At 51.9% G+C, this 24,753-nt stretch overlaps 2 protein-coding genes across 3 annotated transcripts in view; one reads left to right on the plus strand and one right to left on the minus strand.

Annotated features, from left to right (window-relative positions):
• LOC119093496 (uncharacterized) overlaps positions 1–24,753 on the minus strand; it is a 66,535-nt gene that overhangs the window by 14,321 nt on the left and 27,461 nt on the right. The window lies entirely within an intron of this gene.
• On the plus strand, positions 3,031–17,347 carry LOC119093082 (uncharacterized). 2 transcript variants are annotated; one of them, XM_037215968.1, is made up of 7 exons: positions 6,671–6,781; positions 7,910–9,271; positions 9,926–10,111; positions 11,046–11,167; positions 14,357–14,508; positions 15,881–15,964; positions 17,108–17,347. In XM_037215968.1, exons 3-7 carry the CDS (start codon positions 10,010–10,012, stop codon positions 17,143–17,145), a joined length of 498 nt encoding a protein of 165 aa, XP_037071863.1. In that variant the 5' UTR covers positions 6,671–6,781; positions 7,910–9,271; positions 9,926–10,009; the 3' UTR covers positions 17,146–17,347. The 2 variants fall into 2 exon arrangements, with proteins under 2 accessions (XP_037071864.1, XP_037071863.1); XM_037215969.1 differs by lacking the exons at positions 9,926–10,111; positions 11,046–11,167; positions 14,357–14,508; positions 15,881–15,964; positions 17,108–17,347 and adding an exon at positions 3,031–3,276 and having other exon boundaries at positions 7,910–8,494.

Raw genomic sequence — 24,753 nt, forward strand, 5'->3', positions numbered from 1 at the left:
GTCCCGTTCCCAGCCTCCAGCCGGTGTCCACCCCGTCAGTGTCCCGTTCCCCTACCTCCATCCGGTGTCCACCCCGGCCATTGTCCGTGGTTGTCCCGTCCCCAGCCTCCAGTCCGGTGTCCGCTCCGGTCAGTGTCCTGTCCCCCACCTCCAGCCCGGTGTCCACCCCGGCCAGTGTCCCGTCCCCTACCTCCAGCCCGGTGTCCACCCCGGCCAGTGTCCCGTCCCCTGCCTCCAGCCCGTGTCCACCCCGGTCAGTGTCTCCTGTTCCCTACCTCCAGTCCGGTGTCCACCCCGGCCAGTGTCCGTCCCCCACCTCCAGCCCGGTGTCCACCCCGGTCAGTGTCCCGTTCCAGCCTCCAGCGGTGGTCCACGCCGGTCAGTGTCCGTCCGCCTGCCTCCAGTCCGGTGTCCACCCCGGCCAGTGTCCCCGTCCCCTACCTCCAGTCCGGTGTCCACTCCGGTCAGTGTCCCGTCCCCCGGTGAACCAAGCCTGCCATGCTGCGGACTAGCTCATTGAGCGCCCCACCCGTGGCATCATGAGCCGAGGCAGGCGCCCCTCTGCGGCTCGATCGGCCCCCTGAGACCGTCTCTCGCCCGCCTGGAGGAGCGAGGTGCGGGGCGACAGTGACTTGCAAGTGATGCGAGCACCGCTTGTGGATAAGGCGTTTGGTGATGGACAGCCACTGCTGCCAAAAGATGCACGGATGACGCTTGGCTGAATGGTGGTAGGGCGAGCGTTACGCCGTCCAGCATTGACTTATTACAAATGAAGTATTGGAATAGGTTCGGTAAATTGTGAGACATAGACGGAGCCTATCGTGTGCGTCGACTAGTCATCGGTCAGCCAACGGAAGCCGTCGATAAATCCATGTATTGAGCCGGATGCGCTGCTGATGGGGAAGCCGTAGATCGACGTCCCAATCACGCATGACGTGATTTAGCGGACGAAAAGCGTCATTTTGGCACGCATGTGACGCTTGTAAGGAATCCGGCGCAGCAGACGCACAGACATTTCATTATCTATTCGACGAACGCGGCCCCGGAATCCGTCCTAAGAAACCGAAGAAACCACGCCGACACCCCAGCTCATCATCTCCTCAGCGCCTACAGTTCTATCCGAGCTGTGTGTGATTTTTCTTGGCACGTGCTGGCGTCGGCACTGGAACGAGCCGGCGGCTACCGTGAGTCACGCAGACCGGGGTGGCGTCACCGCGGCGGCGGGCTGCGATGGCGGCCCCTGAGTCAGCGCCGTCGGGGCGCCAGCGGACGAACGCGTCCTGGAGGCGACCGGCCGGCTCCGACAGCTCGCCAGCGACGGCACGCTCCGCTCAGCAAGCGCGGTGATGACGGAGTGCGGCGCCGAAGCCGTGGCTGGCTGTGACGGGAGTGGCGTTTTATGCGCCGGGGGTACGTCATCGCTTGTAGATCGATTATGCAACTGTCATTACTTCTCCCTGAGCTCTGGTTGGCGCTGGATTTCTGGTTCTCGGGTGTGCGCTGCCGGTGGTGTCACATTCGAAAAATGATGATAGGAATGGGCCAACAATAACATCCGCGGAAATAGATGATTATGCTAGCGAAAGGAGACGAGGATCTGTGCCCTGGCGGAGAAACTGAGAACTTGCTAACGAATCGTTTTTAATTGCAATGTGAGCGAAATGCTGCCTCTTTGTTAGAGAATGGTGTCGACAAAAACAATCTTGTCTCCCTTGAGTCCTCTGACTTACGAAAGAACATGGCGCCAGCATAAGACCATAGCGTTTTTTCTTAACAACGAAACATCAAATTGTATTCGCTATATGTTAGACACCAAAGGTAACAGACCGGCGAGGTGTTCACCCCGAGAGCATCGGATTATATCATGTCATATGTACTAGATTAAAAACTTTTGATTATCAAAAGATTTCAGCCCTTATCCGCGTGGTTGGCCCATCACCGTCTGGGGCTCGGACTCAACCTCGCCGCTCGGTGCTTCCAAAACGAACCGTCGGATTAAAAAAGTCTGTCAAAAACACTGGTCCGTCTCTTCTCCAAACTGAGGCCACATGCCTCTGGGTCTATTTTGAAATCATGCAGCATAGTTGAAGTAAAGCTCAGGTCAAGTACGACCCAGGCCTGAAATAACTGAATTTAGCCATGCTGCACAGGCCTCCTATTTTTGGTCTCACGTAAGCGGCGGAAGTGCTTATTAGCACATAGGCTATCATTCTAGGAGTTTCATCGACACGCACATCCAGCGTCCAATTAGCCGCGGCTCCCGCAACACTCTCAATACCAAGTCATGTTCAGGTGCACGCAACAGTCTCGCCCGGCAGTGAACAGGCTGCCTGGGTCCCGCCGCAGAGCGCCGCCGAGGTCTGTCCCTGCCACCGCGTGCTCTGTACGTGCCGGCGCCGGCCCCGCGCCGTCTGCCGAGATCCGCCGCCGGCTCCCGGGGCCCCATTTGCCGCGCTCGGCGCCGTCTCCCTCCGCCGTCGCGGGTGGCTATTTTTAGCGCCGGCCGGCCGCCGCCGTCGCATCGAGCTTCGCAGCGACAATAAGACGATTACGTGCCAGCTGATTAACGGCCAGCCTTTCATATTGGCCGTCGACGTCGCTCTGGCGGTGGCAGACCGAGCGGCGCGGAGGACGGTGCCTGAGGGAGACGGGCTGGGCGCTCCTCCTCGGTGGCCGGTGGGTGACCCCGTGTCAATAGCACGCGCAGACGGATCGTACGGGCCGGCCGAAACGAGAGAGTACGCGTAGGTGGCGGACTGATGACTCTCGCAAGCATTTCGCATGTGGTCTCGTAACAACTCACGGACAGTTACGATATTACTTTCCAACTCATCTCCGCTTGGAGTACGGAACAAGTCATTACGCGATGCACAGCCGGGTCAAAATTCTTCCGAAGGGAACCGTCCCAAGCACCTCTAAAGAAGCCCCGGCCGGAGCGTGCAGCGCCGATGTGAGTGAACTGAGACCCGGAGAGCCACCAGCTGGTGGGCTGTTCCGGCCCGCGGCGCCACCCGCGCGCGCGCCCGGACCGCTCTCTCGCCGCCGATGCAGTGCAGTGGCGGTGCGCCGTTTCAGCCGTGCCTGCCCTCGGACGTGGTGGGTGACTACGACCCGGTGCACACCTTCTATCTCACCCACACCGACTTCGGCTCGCACATGGTCCTCGAGGAGCGCGACCAGGTGCGCGCCAGAAACTTCTACGCGCCGTTCTGCGACGTGCCGTTCTACGGACCGTTCTGCGACGAGCTGTTCTGCGGGCCGCTCCCCTGGGAGGAGGTATCGCTGCTGGGCCGCCAGACCAGACGTACTTGTCCTGCGCCGGCTCTGACGCCGGCGTGTCAGAGCCGCGCGTCCGAAGCCGGGGTCTGGTGCCACGCGGAATGGTCTGAGCCAGACAGCATGGGCGTGACGGGATGAGGCCGGTGGTAGCGCGTCAACCATGTCTCTGTAGTGGGTCATGCTGTGTTAGTCTCAGAGGCGCAACTGTTCTCTTAAGAAGCCCACCAGATGGGTAGGCTTGCCGATAATTGGTGTGCGGGCGAGGTAGATCCTGACTCCAACTCAAGTAGGACGATGCAGCTTTTAGTTAACGAAATGAAAATCCAGCAAAAATGGAAAGATTTGATACGATTTAATTCAATCTTTTTTATCGCATCCATCGATGATAATGCACTGCAATCAACTCCCGGGACTGCAAGCTCGAAATGTTTGGAGGTCTCAAGCAGCCACACATCCGCTTTACATAACTTTGACCGAATGCGCGGAATCGATTACGTCTGGTTGGCGCCAGCATGCGATAGTTGACGAATACTCCAGCCAACGTAGGCATCCAGTGAAAAGTCATTCCATCAGGCAGCTGGCGGTGAGTCGAGCCTCCAAGCGTTGCCAGGATGGCGGGTAAATTTGCCGCTCCAAGCCCGATCTGCTGCGCTGCTCTGTGGGAGACGAGCCGGTGATGGTGCAGCACACCCCGGTTGATACAGAGGTGGCATCACGCCGTGGATAGCACAGGCATTTCCGTCACATAGAAACAGCAATGACGTTAGATGTTTCATGAGCACATGCTTAGGTTATCCGCGGCGCCGCCTGTTGTTGCGTTACCTTGCTGGAAAGAGGAGAAAGTAAAATTTGTTTGCGGGCGGCAGATTCGAATAAAAAGTTTTCATCAAGAACTAACATTTGAGATATTCAGCCCCCTACGCCACCACCAGTAAACCATCGTTCGTCACCACCCTTTCTGCGGTGGTGCATAATACATTAGCGTCTTCAAAAATAACAGCAACGTGATGACCGGCTAGCAATGTAATGGACGATCAAGGAGAAAGACGAAAAATATGTTCCCGAAACCAGCTTAGCGGCAAAACTTTGGTCAGTTTGCTGCGAATAGGGCTTCATGCCTTGCATTCACCTTCGTGTCTCTGGAAGTGCGGAACTCTCAGATTGACAATGCGATCTGGAGGAGGGGAGCGGCGTAGTTGCGTTGATTACAGACTTAAGCATCTGGCGGCAACACCCTCTTATGATCACATGGAGGTAAATAAGATGTCACAAAGGGCAATGAGGCCTCCAAAATCACACAAAATTGCATGCATGAGAATAGCGAAATCAGTAACCAGCAATACGAGCAAAACTTGTAGCTACCAACTGGAAAACCGCGGCTGAAAATATATGACATGGAAGAGTTGCGTCTCTAGTCTACATCCCTCCGTTTGTAATCTAGGGCTCTTGGTGGTCTTACTTTACATCTATGCAAGTCATTCTTTGATTTGTACTTTTGGTTGAGTCTCAATGGTTGGAGTGTTTGTGGTTGATGTTTACTATGTTGCTTCTTTGCAGTGTTCTGTTGATGCACCCCTTTGGTTCGTCTTTGTCGTGGTTGTCTGCTTTTCCCAATCTCATGTCCCTTCCGACTGAAAGTCCTTTTCATATCCTGCGAATGTCCAACAGCCAAACTCCCTCAGGAACTTCAAAATTACGACTAAAACGCGCTCATTGATTCACCACATGGGGCAACGGGCTGCAAATTCAAGGCATAGTTTTTTCTAAGATAGACCACACAAGAGCTGAGAACATGCATCATTTTGAAATTAAAATCTCGGGATAGTTGGATTCGAATTTGGGTTCTAATTTGAAATCGGAATCAACTTGAATGCAGTCAACACTTTGGATAAAAATTTCGTACAGATAAGGCAGCAATAATAGCCTTATTCCTGGGGGAAAAACCATGAGAATGGAGATATAGATGGGTTGGTATTTTGGCAACATTCTTTATCGAAATAATAGAAATAATGACTTCTGCCTTTGTTTCGATAAGTGCATGTTGCCGAAATATCGACCCATTGGACCTCCATTCACATGGCTCTTCTCCGAGGAATAAGGCTATTACTACTGTCTTATCTATGTGAAAAATGTTCCTCGCAAATGCACTGAACACCTTAGATAAATATTTCGAGCTAATTCAGTGCGATCAAAGGAAGGGCGAGCAGCTCCCTTCCGACAAAGAGCCGATATTAATGCGTTGCACTTTGTTCATCTGGAGGAAATGTAAACCAAGATCGTATTCGACACCTTTATTTGCATATTTAGATGACAGCTTTCAGGATGTGTTTTGGTTTTTTTCATTTGAATCCTGATTTTCCAGCCTATGATTCTGGTTTTGAAGGTTCGAGGAGTTGCAATGTTCGAATCCATTCGAATCTTCTTATATTATGAAAACTCGAATTCTCAGCTCTTGAGCATACCTTTATTTTTGCTGTCAAAAACCTTGCGTCTTGCAATCACCTGGCTGTTTTTCTACATGCTAAACAAGCCGTGGCTTATCATATCTCTGGCCCACGCAAATGTTATTCGATTCATGCAACCATCTTTTGAATAAACGACCGAATCACATAATATCACCGGCTGCAAACAATGTTAAACGGTCTTAAAAGCTACAAGCATGTAATTTTTACTACATTCTCAAATAAATCATTCGGAACAGTTAGTAGCTTTGCATGCAGACGCATCGCCAAGTTAAGCGCTTGTTTATGATGAAAAATACCAGGTCTAGGTAGCTGTCACTGAACAAAACAAACTGCACACCTGTTGACAACTGTCCGTACAGGCATCGGCTGATGTCTTGCTCAGAACTTTGCTTCCAATTCCGATCTAGTGAGACAAAACCATGGCATAATTCTCACCCAGCACTTTACCAAGCCAGTCAATACCACTTACTGCGCAAAAATCATCAAAGGTTTTCGATTCCTTTCGCTTGGGGCGCCTGTTCTTCCTTCGTTTTCAGTGCCTGTCCACCCACAACCATCCGTCATTCACTCAGAATCTCGGTACAGCCACCTGCATGATGGCAACCACGGTTTCGTGCTACCCGTTCAACGAGTCCCGCATGGCTCGTCTTTTAAACCGTCGGCCCGAGGATCCCACGAGCATACACCAATAATTACGACTGAGTCCCTGTCCCATTAGCTCTACCTGCAATAGGAGGTGCTTGGTCTCATTGTTTCATGCTCTACCATCTCTAGTCCAGCAGTTGTAGACAGATCGCAACCTGTTTGCGTGCAACCGCCTTCGGCATATACTCGTAGCTGAGAGGATGTGAGCTAGATCAGACCAAGCTGCCTCTGCCTCTCCCGGCTCTTGGGTCGCGACCCAACCTCTTGTGACCTGTCGCCAGGCCAGGAGCTACCACTCGTCCTACATGACGCCCTCCAGAACGAGCCGCTATGTGCCGCCGCCCAGGATCACTACCACCTACTCCAGCGAACTGCACCCTCGCTATCCCAGGGTAAGAGGTCGACGCCGGGGCCGGGTGCGGTCAAGGCCGCGCCGCACCCAGCCAGCCAGCGTCCTGGCCAATCAGCGAGTCGCCCGACGTGACGGCCGGCTCGCTGATTGGCTGACAAGCGGTGGGGCGTGGCGTGGCCGGAGGACCGCGCCCGGACTCGACACACTCGCTCAACTTGGCTTCTCGTGCCAGGGCTGGGGGCTGCAGCTCTCGAAGACGGCTTTGTTGGCAGGATGGGTAGGACACAAGCCATTACCTATGCGTCGGTTTGTACATTTGTCACAGCCTTGAGTTTTTTTTTAGACCTGGCCCGGCAGGAAAAAAATGACGAGGGATTCCCGACCACTCCATTGGACAGCTGAACAAGCATGCTGGAAATCTGGAACGAACGAGGCAGTAAACGCGATGTGGGGTAGCTTTGAGTCAGTCTGGCGGCCCGTGAACCTCAACTGGCGCGTCTCATTCACACTGACTGGGTTGACATCTTTGGGATGTCCCTCGATGCTGTGCCGACACAGCAGCGGAGCCTGTCTGTCCGGCTGCACTCAGAGTCACGAGGATACGCCGCGACAGCTCGGTCACCCAGCGGTATTATCCGGGAGCTTCGTCATTCCGGATGCCAAATGACAGCTAAATCACTCATGGGTTCATTCAGTACTAACAGGAAGGCAGCCCGTAGACAGCCCGTGGTGACAGGAGTGAGGACGACCTAACGTCACTTGTATTGCCACGGAAGTATAGGAGTGGCTCCTATTGTGAAGGTCCTTTGAGGAATGTCTCATTCCTTCTGCTTAATCGAGATAATGCGTGCCGCTACCAGCTGGCTCCTTCACGTTCAGTCCGATTCTCAGTCACCGAAGCCCTGCGCCATTTGTATGAGCTGTTCGGTCTGCTGCACCCAGTCCCCGAGAGGGCCAATAACTGGCGGAGAGAGCGCTCGCTGCAATGTGCCTTCTCGCTCGCGCGTCGCATCACTCGAGTCGGCACGCCTAATGCCACCGCTGACGTACGAACATCCGACTGGCGCCTGTCCAACGCCGGAGCCATTCTGTGAATCTGTCTCATCCGCGCCTGGCCGCAGACGGCGCACTTGACAGCTGAGGTGTCGTTCTGCCTGCCTGTCCACAGAGCAGCGACGTTAACGAGAGGGTGGTGAAGCGAGTGGAGCGAGTTGTCGAGACCTCGTCGTCCACGCCCCGCTTCTATTAGATCCTCCCCACACCACGCCTTCCCAGACCCCGCCCTCTACCTTTGCATGCTGCTAACCGCATTTTGAGTAGTTGAAACGTTTCTGACTAAACTAGTTTCGTATAGATTTACGGCGTGTTTGGGAGGTACGTAGGTCCACGGTCTCCAAAGGGAAGGCATTGCGAGTTTGAATGAAGGAACACCCCCAAAGCTAGTTTTTGCCTTGGGAGTAGTATGCATTATTCTTTTTTTTGCTTTAAAATTTACAAATGTTCTACGCCATCGACTTTTAGTGGGTCTGGGAAGTTTCAACAGTCTGCTACTGGCTTTCTGTAAATATGGCTATTATTAACCCGACTTTTGGGTAAGTCATATTTCTCGACACAAAATCACTTTAACACGCCAGGTACGTAGGTACGGGTACGGTGGGTTGGGAGGTACGTATGTCCACGGTCTCCAAAGGGAAGGCATTGCGAGTTTGAATGAAGGAACACCCCCAAAGCTAGTTTTTGCCTTGGGATTAGTATGCATTATTCTTTTTTTTTGCTTTAAAATTTACAAATGTTCTACGCCATCGACTTTTAGTGGGTCTGGGAAGTTTCAACAGTCTGCTTCTGGCTTTCTGTAAATATGGCTATTATTAACCCGACTTTTGGGTAAGTCATATTTCTCGACACAAAATCACTTTAAAACGCCCCCACGTCAACCTGCTGGGCAATACCTGAAAATTACTCTTCCAACGGAGTGGCCAGATCGCGGTCTCCATGAAGTCCTCAGCAAATGTCTTCCTGACGACTTCGTAGTCAAACACCTGACACACACGGAGCCCTCGAGAGCACGAGGGATGCATGCACCATCAGACATCCTCTACATTCTCTAACTTCCAGCGATAAGCGTCGTTCACACGAAGCCAGCTGCCATCTATCTCGCAGAATCCACACGTCGGCACGTCGTTCTATTTCGTCTCGGCCTCGGCTGAGAACGGTAACGTTATGTTTCGTCTCGGCCTCGGCTGAGAACGGTAACGAGCGCATCCGAATGAGCTTATTGGCGTCTCCACGGAGCCGTGCCGCGTCCCATCGTCCTTTGTGACCTGCCCAGCCTGCCATCCGGCCATTTTTTAGCCAATTTCCGCCGGCGGCCGCCCCGACCTCGTCCTGGTCGCCATGGCAACCGTCCGACCCGACCGCCGTCGCCCTCGGCCGGCGGTCCGCCGGCCCGGCGCAGCCCTCAGGCGCTTCCCGTGTAACCCGGGGTCGTGTACTGCAGGGTGAGGAGGACGATAGCGACCCGGTGCCCACGGTGAGTGTCGCACTTCATCGGCGCGCTTCTCTCGCTGGCTAACCCCGTCCCAGCCCGGCCAAATGTCGGCCGGTCTGCCGCTGCCTCCGCCGATGCTGCCGCTGTTGCTGCCGCTGCTGTCTTCAGTAACGACGGGGCTGCTGGTGGTGCCGCTGGTGATTGCGGTGCCTGCTGGTGGTGTTAGTGATCACTGCCCGCGCAGATGGTGTCAGTGTTGTGTGCTTGCGTGCTCCCATGTGGTGATTTACACATGTGCGGGCCGTTTAACATTCGTCGAATGCTTAATGGTTGTTCTATTTCAGATTCCATCTTGAGTGATCTATACATACCCGCTCTGCACCCAAACCGTCCGCTGGTCCAGCACAATCGATGCACAAATAAACCGCTGATGTTATGGAACTGCTTGCTTCGCTCAATAACGACATTACGGAGAACCATGCGTTGCTTTTGCGTTACGTACGGGAGCTAGCGAATGGTGTCCACGGTAAACAACAGATATTGACTATGATCAGAAGAGATACGAGTAAAGGCAGGAACTAAGCAAGGCATCCTCCGAACTGTCATCCTCAGTGTAGCATGGTCTACTTGGCCTGCGCTGCCGCTGGCCCGTGAGCCGCCTGTGAGCGGGCCCGTGACCTCCCGGCGCCTCGGCAGGCGGGCAGCTACCTGAGGAGCGTCCCGACTGTGGCCCACCAGCGCCTGACTCCAGTCTCCGTGCCGGCTTACTCGTCGCCGGCAATGCCGTACTATCTGTGGGAGCCGGAGGATGTCGTGGTGCTGCCGCGCCGGCGCACCCTCGCCCGGTTGTCGGACGAGCTCGACGACGACCCCGTGCTGAAGGTCAGGGGTCAGCAGGGCTGTGACGCCAGGCGGAGGGGTGGCAGGTCTCGGTCGGAGAGGTATGGCGTGTAGCTCGAGTATAAGATCGTTGGATCAACAAGCCAGTGCTCGCAGGACATGTGATCAAAGTCGGGAAGCGGACCAGAGATGACATGTCAGGGGTTACGGGCCCCAGTCATCTTCAACCCAGCTTCGTGGTGCAGAATGGCACGCATTAGCAAAAATGCAAGCATCAGGTTTGCTGCAAAGCGTAAAGCCTGCTGATAACAAATACCTACCTGGTCGTGATGAGAACATGATAAGCCTGAAGCGCTGGATAGAGAGGAGTGACATGCTGCTTTGGGGAGTCCTGTAACACACGCTTCTTTTGCCTGTTTTTCTTTTTCACTTCCTTTTTTGCTGCTTATTCTGGCACATCTTGCTGGTTCTTAATGAATCAAGTGGGTGCCTTCCGCTTCTACATTTTGTTCTTAGCCTCACTCAGGCATTTCTTATGCTCACTTTTGCTTTTGTTGTGCATGCTATGCGTCGACTTTTGCTTGAAAGCTGGATTTTTCTTTGCACGGCCAGCCCAGCCCTGGATCTGCCTGTGCTAACTGCTGTTCGAACTGCGGAACTCCCAAGCAAACGTACCAAGTCACTTACGTATCGCGGCCAGCCCCCCAACTGAGGCCGGTCATTACCGGCCCTTTTGTGAGCGGCGAAGATGAGCTGCACAGCGTAAGTTGCCCCATCGAAACCGCCGTGAAAGCGTCTAGTGTTTATGAAACGTTGTCTCTCATGTTCCATCTCACCAGCATCGTTCTCAATGCTTGACGATGCCAGCAGAGCATTCAGCGTGCTTTCCAAGAGCTCCGCTCGTGTGTCCTTACATTGCGATGCGTGTATCCGTGCTGACGAGCCGCCCCGCTTCACTCGGGCGCGCGCCTTGCAGTGGTACGAGGACCGCATCCACCACGCGCAGGCCGAGGCCATCGCCAACGCCAACAAGCGCATCAGTGACCTCTGCACGCCGCGGCCCCGCCACATCTCGGTCGTGCCGCCATACACGCCCAAGTCAGTACGCGGTGTGTTCCGCATCGAACGTTCCAGTTAGGTTAGACTGTGTGGTGCGCATGGGTGGCGACAGGGCAGTCGTCAACGCGTCTGGGAAACCAGGGGTGAGCGGTGCAATTCCCCGTGGCACCCACCCTTCCTGCCAGGGTGGGAGGCAGGCGACGCCATAAAGCCTCAGCGGCTGAGTGCATCTCAGAGCCCCAATGACAAGAACGTGCTCCTTACGCTCCCCAACCAGCAAGCGCATTCTCTCTCATTGGTATGCTCCACACACTCCGAGTCCACGAGCCCACTGCCGCTCTAGGACACCGCATGCGCTATTTCCGATGACAGCCGCTGCCGCTGTCTGGGGAGCCCCTGACAGCCCTGATTTGTCCGGCCATGATCTAGTGTGATAGACAGATTTTGCCCTTGTGACGTCATGTGGTGCCACAAAATCTGGCTGACGTAATGCGAAAGCTGCGGTGCGAGGGATGGACTCCCTGCTATGTGGTGAATGTGTTTTTCTGCCATTTCGTCTCCGATGTTTTTGCTATGGAGATTCTTAGGTTTTTGAATGATGAAAGATCACTTAACACGGAAAAATGTCGTGACAAGGTTCTGGTAAACCAGTCTCATAATGCTGAACTTTATCTAAGAAAGGCGGAGACAAGCTGTCGGCCGTGGGCCTTCCCAGGTCTGAATTAGGACAAAACCACTGCCAAGCATTACATTCGTGCGCTCAAAAAGCATGCGCACTTATTCACAGGGACAGTCTATTATGGGTCATCCGAACCTTTTATCCTCCTGTCTTGTCTTTTCCTGCGTCCTCGCGACACCCCGCCTGTCTGGTGGAAGCTGCATGCTTCAGTCACGAGTGGGCCCCGACCGGGCGCCCAGAGCACACTCCGAAGAGTCCCTGCGCGGGCTAAGGCCCGGCGGTTGCTCCCCCCCCCCCCCCCCCCCGGGGCATGTGGACCGTCCCCAACGTTATCCATTCTCCTCCATCCCATAGCCCTGAAATGATAATTTCTGGTCGAAAAGACTCTAATAAAAAACAAACCATCTTGGGCGGATTAGGTTGGGTTCATATGGGTAGCCACCGACGACCATATTGAAATATCATTATGTTAATAAAGATATGACACCCTGGTTATTAGATACATGAATACCCTAAATACATGACATGTCTTTCACGTTTTGTACGTACTACTGTACTACCACTTAATTATGCGTATTTGGATGGGACTTCATGATGATTACATTAATGTTGCACAAATATTATGTTAGACAAATTGCAGGGCATCATAATTCGCATGCTTTGCTGCTTACGTGGGGATAGCTCTACCTGGCTCTAGCTTTGAGTTGAGCCCCACAAAGTACAGCAGGGACATGCCCTATTAATCGTCATATACGAGGGGCTCGCCAAATGAGTTGGGGACGGACTAAGCTGTGTAAAATGGCGCAATACTCCCCTTAAATACGTCAACAAACATGTTTCGTCCCCGGATTTGGCCAAATTTCTTCTGACTAGGAAACTAAGACACCAGCTAAACAATTGATTTTTAACAGAATTGATAAATAACATTATATGAATACAAATTCAGGATTAAATCAAGTGCACATAAAAAGCGTCTTGACCCACGTTTGTGCGAAATCTAGCACATGGTTATTGCGTAAAACATTACCGTGGGCACATACGTCCATCAATAAGTCCACGAACGTAAACTGAGATAACCAGCAAGCTCTCACCTTGCATGGCGGCAGACAAAGCACAACTTGTCTGAGCTCTTCTGAGCTTGCAGAAATGCTTGCGTTGTAAGCATTCCATGCAGGCGAATTGCGTGGTAGACATGGCAGCCACACCGTTGGTAAAAGAAGGAACAGTTGCGCAGTTCCCCTGTGTAATTCCCTGTATAATTACCCTGTGACAGTTGCGTAATTCCCCTGTATAATTAGTGTTCCATTTTGAGGATTTTCTATGGCTTGTGCGTCACGACTTGAACCTGAGGAAAGCCCAGGTCCGGAGGCCTGTCTCCGCTATTTTTCGACAAGGTTTGGCATCATGAGGTTATGGATTGTCATTACCCTGTCATGTCCGTTTAATCACGCGTCCCAGACCAGTTCTCCGTCATATCATGCAAATATGCCAGTTCGTCTTGTGCTGCTGTAACTCGATTCCGGCGTTGAACGCATGCATAGTTGATATGTAACTAATACATCTAAAATTCACGGCGTAATTGTGATTGACGTGTGATGCGGTGCTTATGTTTAATCATGAATGACTTACAGCAGCCACGATATGCATTCTTTTCTTCGCGTTGACTGTTTAGTGGGCAATTTTACGAATGCGCTGATTCTGGCGCGCTGCACTTGATATGTTCGAAGTGGTCACGACAGCGTCCAGATGCGGTATCTAGGCCGCGCTGGTGTATCCCGGGCAGGATTCTTCATATCCGTTGACGTGCACGGCATCTTACACATCACTATATCTGCGGGACGCAGACAATGCGTGCAATACCAGGTCCCTGACGTCAGCAAGAAGACGTCGTCTCAGATTGATTAATGTATGTCGCTTTTTATTGGAAAGCCGTTTTGTCCACCTGTACCATATGTCCCGCCGGCGCCCTTCACTAAGCACCAAGCGCACGCTGTATCACATGGAAGTGTCCGAGAGGTCGGCTGCCCCGGGGCCGTTCAGCGTGAAGCCCTGTCTGCTCGGTCGTGAAGCCACGCAGCGGCGCCGCGGGCAAAATGTCGGCTTCTTTGGCGGACGTGGTGCTTCTCGCGTGGGTTCCTAGCTCGGCTATAGTGCGGCACGCAATCAGACACGAGCGAGCCGCACGGCGGAGAAGGGCTGAATCGAACGGCGTAGTCACAACACCTGCCAGCTGACTGGCGGCTCCCTACACGTGCTCGGAGTTCTCTCGTGACAGGTGCACTGTGGGGCAGGCCGACGTCAGAACGCATTGCGCAGCGACGTCACTTTGCAAAAACACCGCAGAGATACTGCAGAGAGCCTTCACCTTTCGCGTCCAGTCCAATAACGTGTGTCCGGCCATTCGAAAACAGCATGTGTGCGTGCTCTTCCAAGTGTCTTCCAGCTTCATTTTGTCCACCCGTCCAGACCACGTCCGCGCGTAGGCGCCACAAGGCGCCATGCGGGCCTTCATTATCCAGAGCGTCTAACGCCAGATCGCTCACGCACAGACGCTACAAGGAGCCGGTCAGCTCGCAGTACAAGTACAGCAAGTACCGACCCCCGATCACCGAGGACATGAAACCCATCCGGCGAAACATCGAGATCAAGTCACGCTTCGACAAGGCGCAGAGCGCCGCCCAGAACGATTACAAGCGAATGGGTACGTCATATCGTCCCACTCGCGCCGCTTTGCGTCACTCATAGCTTCGCGCTGCCGTGTCTAGCGCGCAGTTAACCGTGACGCAGTACAGTGCATTACTCCTTCAGCCGAACCCCATCAATAATTTGACGCCTGTACATACGCGCTGTCATCCGAGCACTAAAATGCAATTTGGCGCTAATGTGACACACTCCCATCTTCCATTAATCTTGCGACTTTCCATTAACCAGCGGTAACAACGCCTGACGTGAAATGCTGCGGTGTGGCGAGATACGTCCGCTCCCAAAGCTGCACGCTCGCGAGGGGGGTGAGGCTGTGACTGCTCGCTCGCTAGCTTCGAGGCCACTCGCGGGCCCATGGGGAAGTACTAAGTTCGATTGAAGGTCTTGTTCCGGCTCATGCCTAATTCAACTACCCATTAATTGGGGTTTACATTAATTTCTTTTTTTCAAAAATCAAATTCGAACCCTTTCGAACGGCTGGACTTCTAGGATCAGAGCTCGCGACTAGCAGTGCTTGTCGTGTGGACTCTGACCCCTATCATCTGACCGAGCGATGCCGAGCCAACGACAGAACGGCACATTAACCTCATCTTCTGGCCTGATCCATGAAATGATAGCTCATCATCGAACCCGCACATGCACTTGTTCCTAAAAACACCAGACATTCTAAACTGACACGAATTAAGCTCCTTCGATCGGACCGAGTCCTAGCCCTCGGACGCGAATACTATTAGAAGCGCGCCGGCCGGCCCAGCTCGACCGCTGACCGCTGGCCGGCGGCGCCGCCTCGCCGGGGCCCACTAACCGCCGCCGGTGGCCGGCCGTCCCGAAGGATCCGGCCACCTGGCCTGCGTGAGCCTGCTGGGCGGCCGGGTGGTGTCGAAGCGGCCGCACTCGCGCTTCTACAGCGGCGAGCGCGCCCGCTCGCAGGACATGGCCGCCCGCCTGCTGCCGCTGCCGCGAGACGACCCGGCCCACTCGCACCGGAAAAGTGAGGCCGGCGGGCGCGGCGGGCGCGGCTCGCCCGGGCCGCCGGGCCGCTCGTGCGTGCCTGCGTGTGCGTGTGTGGTGCGCGTGGCGGCGGGGTAGTCTGGCCGCTCCGTGGATTGCTGTGCACGCGACGGTAAAGAGGTCGCTTAGCTGAGCGGCGCCTGCAGCCTAGCATCAGCCTAGCTTCAGCCTAGCGCCTGCAGCCAGTCTAGCGTCGATTGCGTCTTGAGTACCCGCTGACACCGGGCTAGCTAGCGCAGCCTGTCCGTGAGCTTCAGCCGGCCTGCGCCGCCTGAAGCCGGCGAGGCCGGCTGAAGCTCACTGACCCGGCGTGGGAAGCGTGCCGCCGGCGGACCCTGACCCGTCGTGCATGTCCATAGGGGACTGTGCTGAACGTTCCACGGAACAGAGCGCGTCCAACATCAAGCCCGGGGCTCCAGAGACGTCAGCTCAGGAGAACTATTGTACGTACCGCTGACGACAGGCCAAGCTCACGATGTGCGCTGAACAAACCTTCCATGAGTGCGACCGTCCATCTTCTCTGTGCTTTCGTTTTACCTGAGAGGCTCGAGCTCGCCCTGCGGTTCGGAACTTCAACACGGCTCCCACGGACGCTGTCTGAAAATATTTGACCTCCGAGCCCAGCGCTTCCCTCCCCCTCCCTTCAACGATCTGGACGAAGTTTCATCTCTCGACACATGTTACACGCGGATAGATAACTCGACGACCAGAATAGCTGACCGTCTACCGTGAAGCACTAACTCCGACCATACCGCCCTCCCCCCCCCCCCCCCCTGCGTAGGACGACTGACCACAGCTTTAATTAGGTGCAGCTGTATGACGACCCCACGACCTATCCAGACATCTCCATCTGAACGACTCCGCAACTTTAATGACCCATTGCGCTTTATTTATGAGCTCAGAGTTCGTACGCTGGCGGTTATAGACTTTCAATGTACTGAGAGGCGCTGGCTGGCATCGCTTAACCAGCACCTCATGGGGCATGGGAAGTCAGTAGCTGTCAGCATAGAACTCCTGGCTCAGCAGAAAAAACACCGCAGAAAAACAGGAGCTCGAGGCTTTTTTGCTTATATCGTGCTCCATTCATACATGGATTGCTGCTTTGAAGACCTGCAAGGCATTTCTTTTCGTCTTAGACATAGCGAGTTTTTCGCTATATGCCTCCGGCTATTTCTATTCTTTTGTTTACCGCCACTACCGCTCAACGCATTATATCTTTCCTAACCGACAATGGATGTGTGATGCCAAGTCAACAACGGTGCTGTGAGTTGCTCAAATTTCGTGCTTCCTCGACAAATGTGCTTCGCTCCCAATTGTAAAGCAATCTGTCATCTGTGATTCACTTTCTATGGAGGATGAGATTCGCATACTGAATGAATATTTTGAGGGTACGAACTCAGTGCGATGTGTAAATGGTACATTTCCAAAGACCTGAAGCAAGATAATCCCGTTGCACGCAAAACAGCCGATATGTATGCCTTGGAACCAAAGTTTCGTTAGCATGTTTCACTTGATTTGACGTATGCTTGGTTTGAAAGTAACGATTGGGCATGATGCCTGTAACATTCACTTCAACTGACTTCCAGGTAACGGAGAGGCGCACGAAGATCAAACTAATGAATAGGTCATCAATGACTGCTGGGCTGCCACGCCGAAGTCCGGCACTCGGCTTCATCAAACTTGCGATAAAAGTGTCCTTTCGGAGCTGTTGCCGTGTACTGCGGTCACTTTTCTGTCTCTATAACAGTCATGTCCATTTCCACTGTCGCTATGCTTTCACTAAGTCTATGTCACGAAGCTTTAATAAAACACGAAAGCCTCCTTCAGCAATGTTTGGAAGACCGCTGTCTGCACACGCATATTTCCCCATTGAGGTATCTTGAGTCGACACAGCGATGATCTGGAGCCCAAGATCAAACTTGTAATCACTCGACATCGCCACTGTTTTATACTGTTACAGTGTTCACGTAGTACATTCTGAAGGCCTGCCGTAGTGCATTCTGAAGGCCTGTCGTAGTACATTCTGAAGGCCTGCCGTAGTACATTCTGAAGGCCTGCCGTAGTACATTCTGAAGGCCTGCCGTAGTGCATTCCCGTTTTGCAACGATGGAGGTCCGCAGTTTACGACTGTTGCACGCTAGACAGAAGGTGGGCACGCCATGAAGAAACTCTACGATACCTGTCTGGCACGTGGATTTGCGAGCTACTATGGTATTCTACCACGTACGTATCCACGTTTGTTACCTTTTCGAGCATTGATGTGCATGCTTGTGTTGTACACTGACTTGTTTTTAATTCATATCAATTCCAGCATTTTCGCCGGGAACCTATTCTGAAACGTGTTGTGCCACTTTTCTTAGGCAATGCTATATTTTCTCCGGACGCCGTGCTGACTGTGTACGTTTGTCGTTATCAAACGTTTATTGTTCTGCTCGCACATGTCGCCAAGCAGTACTCGAATGGACAGGGTGATGACTTGTAACGACGGTGACGCATTCAACGGAAGTTATCTTGCTGATAATCGCGTTCGTACAGGCCGCATCACTCACGCCGTGCAGAAGGGTGATAGCTGAGGGCTATCATTTGCACTTTAGTCTGCAGATCCATTTATCAGCTGATACACCGTATCATCTACACTTGGAGGCAGAATGGTAGCTGAAGAAGAATTCACCACATTGGCTACCAATCCAATTGCTACTGGCTTTTCACCTAGGGAAAAGCTATGTTGTGGTTTCTTTAGAGAAATTCAGGAGATGGGAGAGGGAATAAGTCGCCGAAACCCTATTACTTTGTTTGCCTTAGAACAAAACAAAAGGAATGCTGCCACTCTTGGACTTTGCCTTTACCTGTAACGATGTGAACTAGAGCACATTACTATCGGCATTTGCCTTCCATATGATCCATGCTTATGTCCAACATTTGCACAATTACAACGTAAAGAGAAAACTACTTAAAAAGGACGCTGTCAACTGATTTGAAAGAATATCATTCAAGCTTCTGCTATTTAAGAACATACTTTTCTGGTTGGTCGTGCGCCTCTAACTTTATTCGAGGGTCACGCGGACTCAAGCCGTTGTTTTGAAACTGCACGCCAGACCGGTACGCCTCGCGCTATGAAACTGGGTGGATTTTCTTGAAAATGAATTTGTCCGGACCTATAACATCTGGACTTCCTAAACCAGTCGAGGGCGACACCAGGCACGGACTTTGGACGGTACGTCTGAACGAAACCGGCGCTGTTTGAGGCCGACGTGTCGGCCACATATCTTTGACTACATCTGGGCAATGTTTACCTGAAATGGGTCGGAGCACGGCAGATTACATCAGGGCGGATCACATCTAGGAGATGTGCGACGCATGCAGACTGGCAGGTACGGATTCAGGAGTAATAATGGCAGGAGGTTGCCTTTTTTGGGGTGCATATTGACTTAGGCCAGGTGACTTGTGGAAACAATGCATTCTTACTAGTTTGTGGAGGCTATCGTAGGTTCCAATGATAATACACTTCGGTTGTTTATTTCAGTTGCAGAAATTTGCACATTGCATTGTGCTTGAACACTTGCAGCGTGTTACACTTTATGTGCTTGAATTCAGAATGCATTCTTTTATGTAACGTGCGCTTTGGGTACACTCAATACGTGACATAATACAGCCTTTTATCGTCTTTTCTTGCCTTTGGCGCGCCATTGACAGCACTTTTGGAAGGTTCTTGCACCAAAGAACGGACGCGCTCCGACCATGAATTTGAGGCCTAGAACAACAAAACAGCTTCGTAGCTAGCACGATCTCCGTATAAAATGGGCTTACGCGTAGGAGTCAAACAAATTTTGCCACGTTTAAATGGTTTAGACTTACGAGTAGCACGCTCCTAATATTTACTCAGTGATTCGTTCAAAAGATAAAAACCAGCCTGGATACGACCATCAAAACACGTTATGCCTTAGCACAGCATACGCGATAGGACGGCATCGCTCAGTCACATGTACTGGTCGAGTGAAATGGGCTCGAAACTCAGCTAGTTTCCTATTTCCGTAAAAAGAGCCTGCCAGGACGCTTTGCAGATTGCAACGTGAGTAACTGAACTAAGTTAGAAGTCAGCTATCACATCAGAATTACACAAAAGCGTAAGTCCCAGTCCTGTACCACAATGTCCGCTCGCCCGTGTTTGGCTGTCGGGTTCAGGCCGGTTCAAAGGCAGAACAGCGGCCGGGCTTCCAGTAGACGCTGAGGAACTGACCCCCTATGATCGCCAAACACTCCAACTGACCCCTTCTGAGCGCCAAACACTCAAGCTGCCCCCCCTCTGAGTGTTAAACACTCAAATTGACCTCCTCTGAGCGCCAAACACTCCAGCTGACCCCCTCTGAGCGCCGAACACTCCAACTGACCCCCTCTGAGAGCCAAGCACTCTAACTGACCCCCTCTGAGAGCCAAGCACTCTAACTGACCCCCTCTGAGCGCCAAACACTCCAACTGACCCCCTCTGAGCGCCAAACACTCCAACTGACCCCCTCTGAGAGCCAAGCACTCTAACGGACCCCCTCTGAGCGCCAAACACTCCAACTGACCCCCTCTGAGCGCCAAACACTCCAACTGACCCTCTCTGAGCGCCAAACACTCCAACTGACCCTCTCTGAGAGCCAAGCACTCTAACTGACCCCCTCTGAGCGCCAAACACTCTAACGCCGCACACGCATGCCCGTCCTGATAGATCAGTGGGTTAGAGCGTTGCCTCTCGATCCATCCACGTGCAGCGAGGCGCGTTCGATTCCCCTTAGGTGCTCGCTATTTGCCCTTAACAGCTATGGCCCGAGAGGGAAGGACGAACCATGCCGAGCATAGCGGCACTGCAACCTTTCGTTGCCAAACTTTGTAGTTGACCTGAAATTCCATGATCAGATGGTAGGGTCCAGGGCTCACACAATAAGCGCCGCTTAGCGTGAGCTCTGATCTCAGAAGTCCATCCATTCGAAAGGTTCAGATCTGCCCCGCGAGGCTGCAAGTACATTTGCTTCGTTTACAAGACGCCGCTGGCTTGTTGAAGAGCTCGTGACGCGGTTACGCGTACACGTAGTAAAGAGCGTCGCAGTTTCCGCCCCAATCGCCACCATAAGCCGAAACCGTCATGAGACTAGTGCGGCGGTTTGCAACTTGCGAGTTACGCACTCGGGACTCGGAAACCAAAACAACGTTTAACAAATTCATCTCATTGCTGCAGGCGAGAAAGTGTCAATATGATTACCTAAAAGTTTCGGTATGACAATTTCTTCGAGCACTGAATTAACAATTGGGCTTAATAAGAACAGATTGGTTTATTTTTGCCCCACATGTCAAAATAACACAATGTTCGTAACCTATCTGCGTTAATATCCTGCCAATTGTATTCTGTCATGTGATGAGAAGTATGGCGTTTGCCTTATCATGCACGGCAAGTTTTCTCACAAACCGAGTAATAATCACTGTTCACCGCCCTAAACGCAGTCTGGTGAGACGTATATATATACGCAATATTATGAAATACATTTAAGACGCGTGACACAGATATCAAATGTACAATAGGATCGTCGAAAAGAGTTTTTTCTACACTTGAGTACAGTGCGAAATCGTCCTGAAACAATACCATATAACATGCTAAAACACCCCATTCCAGTTTCGTGATAAAAGAAAACGTTTCGCTACATCCAGGCCCAAATCGCCACGCATGAGCACAGGCCAGCAGCTGATCTACCCGCCCTGTCATGTCGCCGCGATCGTGTGGTAGAGAGGTCGGCGCTACCCACCCCCCCCCCCCCCTCCCCCACCGATCGTCGGAACCGCCGCATGGTCCGCCGGTCGACCCGCCCGCTCCTCCCCCTAGTGACGTCATCACGGGCTATTTGTGGTCGGGCCGCCAGCTGACTGTTACCAACGGTGGAGTCCGGCCCGCGATGCGGGCGCGTGCGGAAAGGATTCGTGGGCGGATAAAATGCTGGATCTGTCCGGTGACGAATGCAGGGCAAAACGCGAAATGTGCTCGGCAGCCGACGAATGCTGCCGATTGCCACAGGATGTGCATACCGCACACCAGCTTAGCTTGTTCCAAAATTTAACTCCCGACCACGCATCGTATGAGTGACCGAATGGCCATGTGCGCAAAGATAGACAGTACCTATCGTGATTGACCGTACCTATCGTGATTGATTAACTTCCTCGAAAGGCCTGGAAATGATTTCCCCCGGACCAGGGCAGGAATTATATTTTATCTGGTCTGACTGAAGCAGATGTACGCCATAACAAGTCTATGCCAAGCGGGCAGCTCGAGCCGTAGTTGCTGGAGCTCTGCGGACAATAAATCCATTTGGGCCGCATTCTCGCTTTGAGGCCGCTGCTGCTAATCCGGCGTGAGATCAGCTTCAGGCAGTCTTTATGTCGCGCTGGCGCTGATGTCAGCTATATGTGGAGTCTGGCTTCAATCTGTGCAATATTTGGCTGTTGCATGGGACGCTAGTAAGTTTGCCGTGGTAAATATTGCTTGCAAAGTCATAAGCAAGCACACTGAATGCTACCGGTCTGGATGCTCCGCGCTGAACCGCGCTGGATGACGCCAAAGATGGCACCGCGCTGGATGGCGCTTGCGCCAAAGCTCCTTCGCTATGTACTTCTTGCGTTCTATCGGAAAAAGTTATGATCCAAAGTGAGGAAATCCGTGCTATCGGGCACCACCGACAACTTTGTCTATCAAAGGTGGTGACTCACGCTGAGAAGGCACCTATGCCGCGCAGCCACTGAACGACACCACGAGAGATGCCGCGTGCCAGCCTAGACAGTTTTCAATTCTGAACTTCTGACCATACTTGGTATGAATGGCTGAATGACGGCATGTACGAAGAGTGAGCTGCCTGTATGCCTAGTGGCTGAAAATTAGAGGACTTTATCAGTTCGGTAAACCCATGGTTATCCATATGGAATGGGTAACGGGCTGGGTCGTGTGACAATTTTGCCGAAATTACCGGCATGGCCACGTGTCTTGGTCATACACCTACGAAATTGCGGGAAAATACGTTGAAACTATTATAAAACTTCATTGTTAGTGCCAGTTTTCGTCAGAGCTCCATTCATACTGCTCTTGAAGTTATTTACGCCCAAAATAAGTAGCTTTGGATGTAAACTTTCCTGAAACTCCCTCATCACTTAGAGTCAAAGAACTGCAAAAATCCAACAAGTGTGTAACGGGCCAGTAAAACTGATCATTTGGAGTGATTGGGTATACGCACAGCCCCACGGGTAATGGGTCCATTGAGTAACGGAAGTTGTACGCGTTGAGGCCTCCACTGAGGATGTTGCACAGTACCTTATCTTAGTTCGCGAAAAGGGCCGCAATAATCCTCGCAATAGTGTGGATGAAACGAAAATGAAATAGACATGAGCGAATATAGACAGATGCTTGTGCAATATTTATGGACGAGAGGAGCATACACATACAACTCTGGAGCATAACAAAGCATGAAACACATTCTGATCTAGTAACTTGAACACGACGGTGGACCGGTCAGCAGCGTATAATCTCCTTAAGAGGCCTACACCATGTCTTATTCATTTATTTGATTACGATCACCTACACAAGCCTGCGTGATCGATGCCAATATCTATGTCTCATTGGCATCAATGAGATGTCTCCGGCAACGACGTCTCTGAGAAAGAAAGGGTTATAAAAGGAGCAGAGAACGCGCAGCATGAGAAGTCAAAGGACTTATTATCTGATATCGGCGACATCCATAGCATGGACAGTAAACGGCGTGCAATTTCTATATGTGTCGGCACAGAAGTCCAACCTTTTTACCGCTCACGTTAAGCAGAGACGAATGAGCTTGATTGGAAGAAAACGCTTCCGTGAGCAATACACTTGTTAATATGACATGTGTCAATAGCTTTATATAAGAAGAGAAAAACCTTCAGCTCTTTTTTCGGCATTTGAGTTCAGAGTTTCCATACTGAGTTATCGACCTTCAATACACAAGAAACGCTGGTTAAACAACGTTGTAGAGCAAACATTGTTCATATTAGGGGCTCGACGTTTCATACCGTGCTGATGATCACGAGGAAAAATAGTTTGGGCAAGGTCAGGTAGAAAAGTTACACTTGAATACCAAGACATGTGAATCCAGAAAATGCTCCGAATCTATGCATAGAAACAATAACTTGATACAGGCAAGGAAGGCCTTTTGCTCCTGGAATGATTTATTCTTTTTGAGATATTTTATTGGCGGTAGCCAGACAGATTCGGAACATTTCCGGGTTCATGTGGCTTGGTTTTCTGTCCGAGTATAATGTTTTTTTCTGAACCTTACTAAACATTTTTTATCGTGATAAACGTATAATTTGACACACCAAAGAAGTACTGTTGATATGACCATTGTTTGCTCTATAGATTAAGCTGGTTCCTTCTGTCAAATTGAAGGTCATTGATATAAGCGTTGATAAACTTCGGCTCACAAAGTAATCGCAGTCCAGATATGGAGGCTTAATATATATATATATATATATATATATATATATATATATATATATATGTATATAGAGAGAGAGAGAGAGAGAGAGAGAGAGAGAGAGAGAGAGAGAGAGAGAGAGAGAGAGAGAGAGAGAGAGAGAGAGAGAGAGAGAGAGAGAGAGAGAGAGAGAGAGAGAGAGAGAGAGAGAGAGAGAGAGAGAGAGAGAGAGAGAGGAGAGAGAGAGAGAGAGAGAGAGAGAGAGAGAGAGAGAGAGAGGAGAGAGAGAGAGAGAGAGAGAGAGAGAAGAGAGAGAGAGAGAGAGAGAGAGAGAGAGAGAGAGAGGAGAGAGAGAGAGAGAGAGAGAGAGAGAGAGAGAGAGAGAGAGAGAGGGAGAGAGAGAGAGAGAGAGAGAGAGAGAGAAGAGAGAGAGAGAGAGGAGAGAGGAGAGAGAGAGGAGAGGAGAGAGAGAGAGAGGAGAGAGAGGAGAGAGAGAGAGAGAGAGAGAGAGAGAGAGAGAGAGAGAGAGAGAGAAGAGAGAGAGAGAGAGAGAGAGAGAGAGAAGAGAGAGAGAGAGAGAGAGAGAGAGAGAGAGAGAGAGAGAGAGAGAGAGAGAGAGAGAGAGAAGAGAGAGAGAGAGAGAGAGAGAGAGAGAGAGAGAGAGAGAGAGAGAGAGAGAGAGAGAGAGAGAGAGAGAGAGAGAGAGAGAGAGAGAGGAAGAGAGAGAGAGAGAGAAGAGAGAGAGAGAGAGAGAGAGAGAGAAGAGA

Source organism: Pollicipes pollicipes, unplaced genomic scaffold, assembly GCF_011947565.3.
Source record: "Pollicipes pollicipes isolate AB1234 unplaced genomic scaffold, Ppol_2.1 Scaffold_4002;HRSCAF=4701_pilon_pilon_pilon, whole genome shotgun sequence".
In the NCBI taxonomy this organism is placed as follows: Eukaryota; Metazoa; Arthropoda; class Thecostraca; order Pollicipedomorpha; family Pollicipedidae; genus Pollicipes; species Pollicipes pollicipes.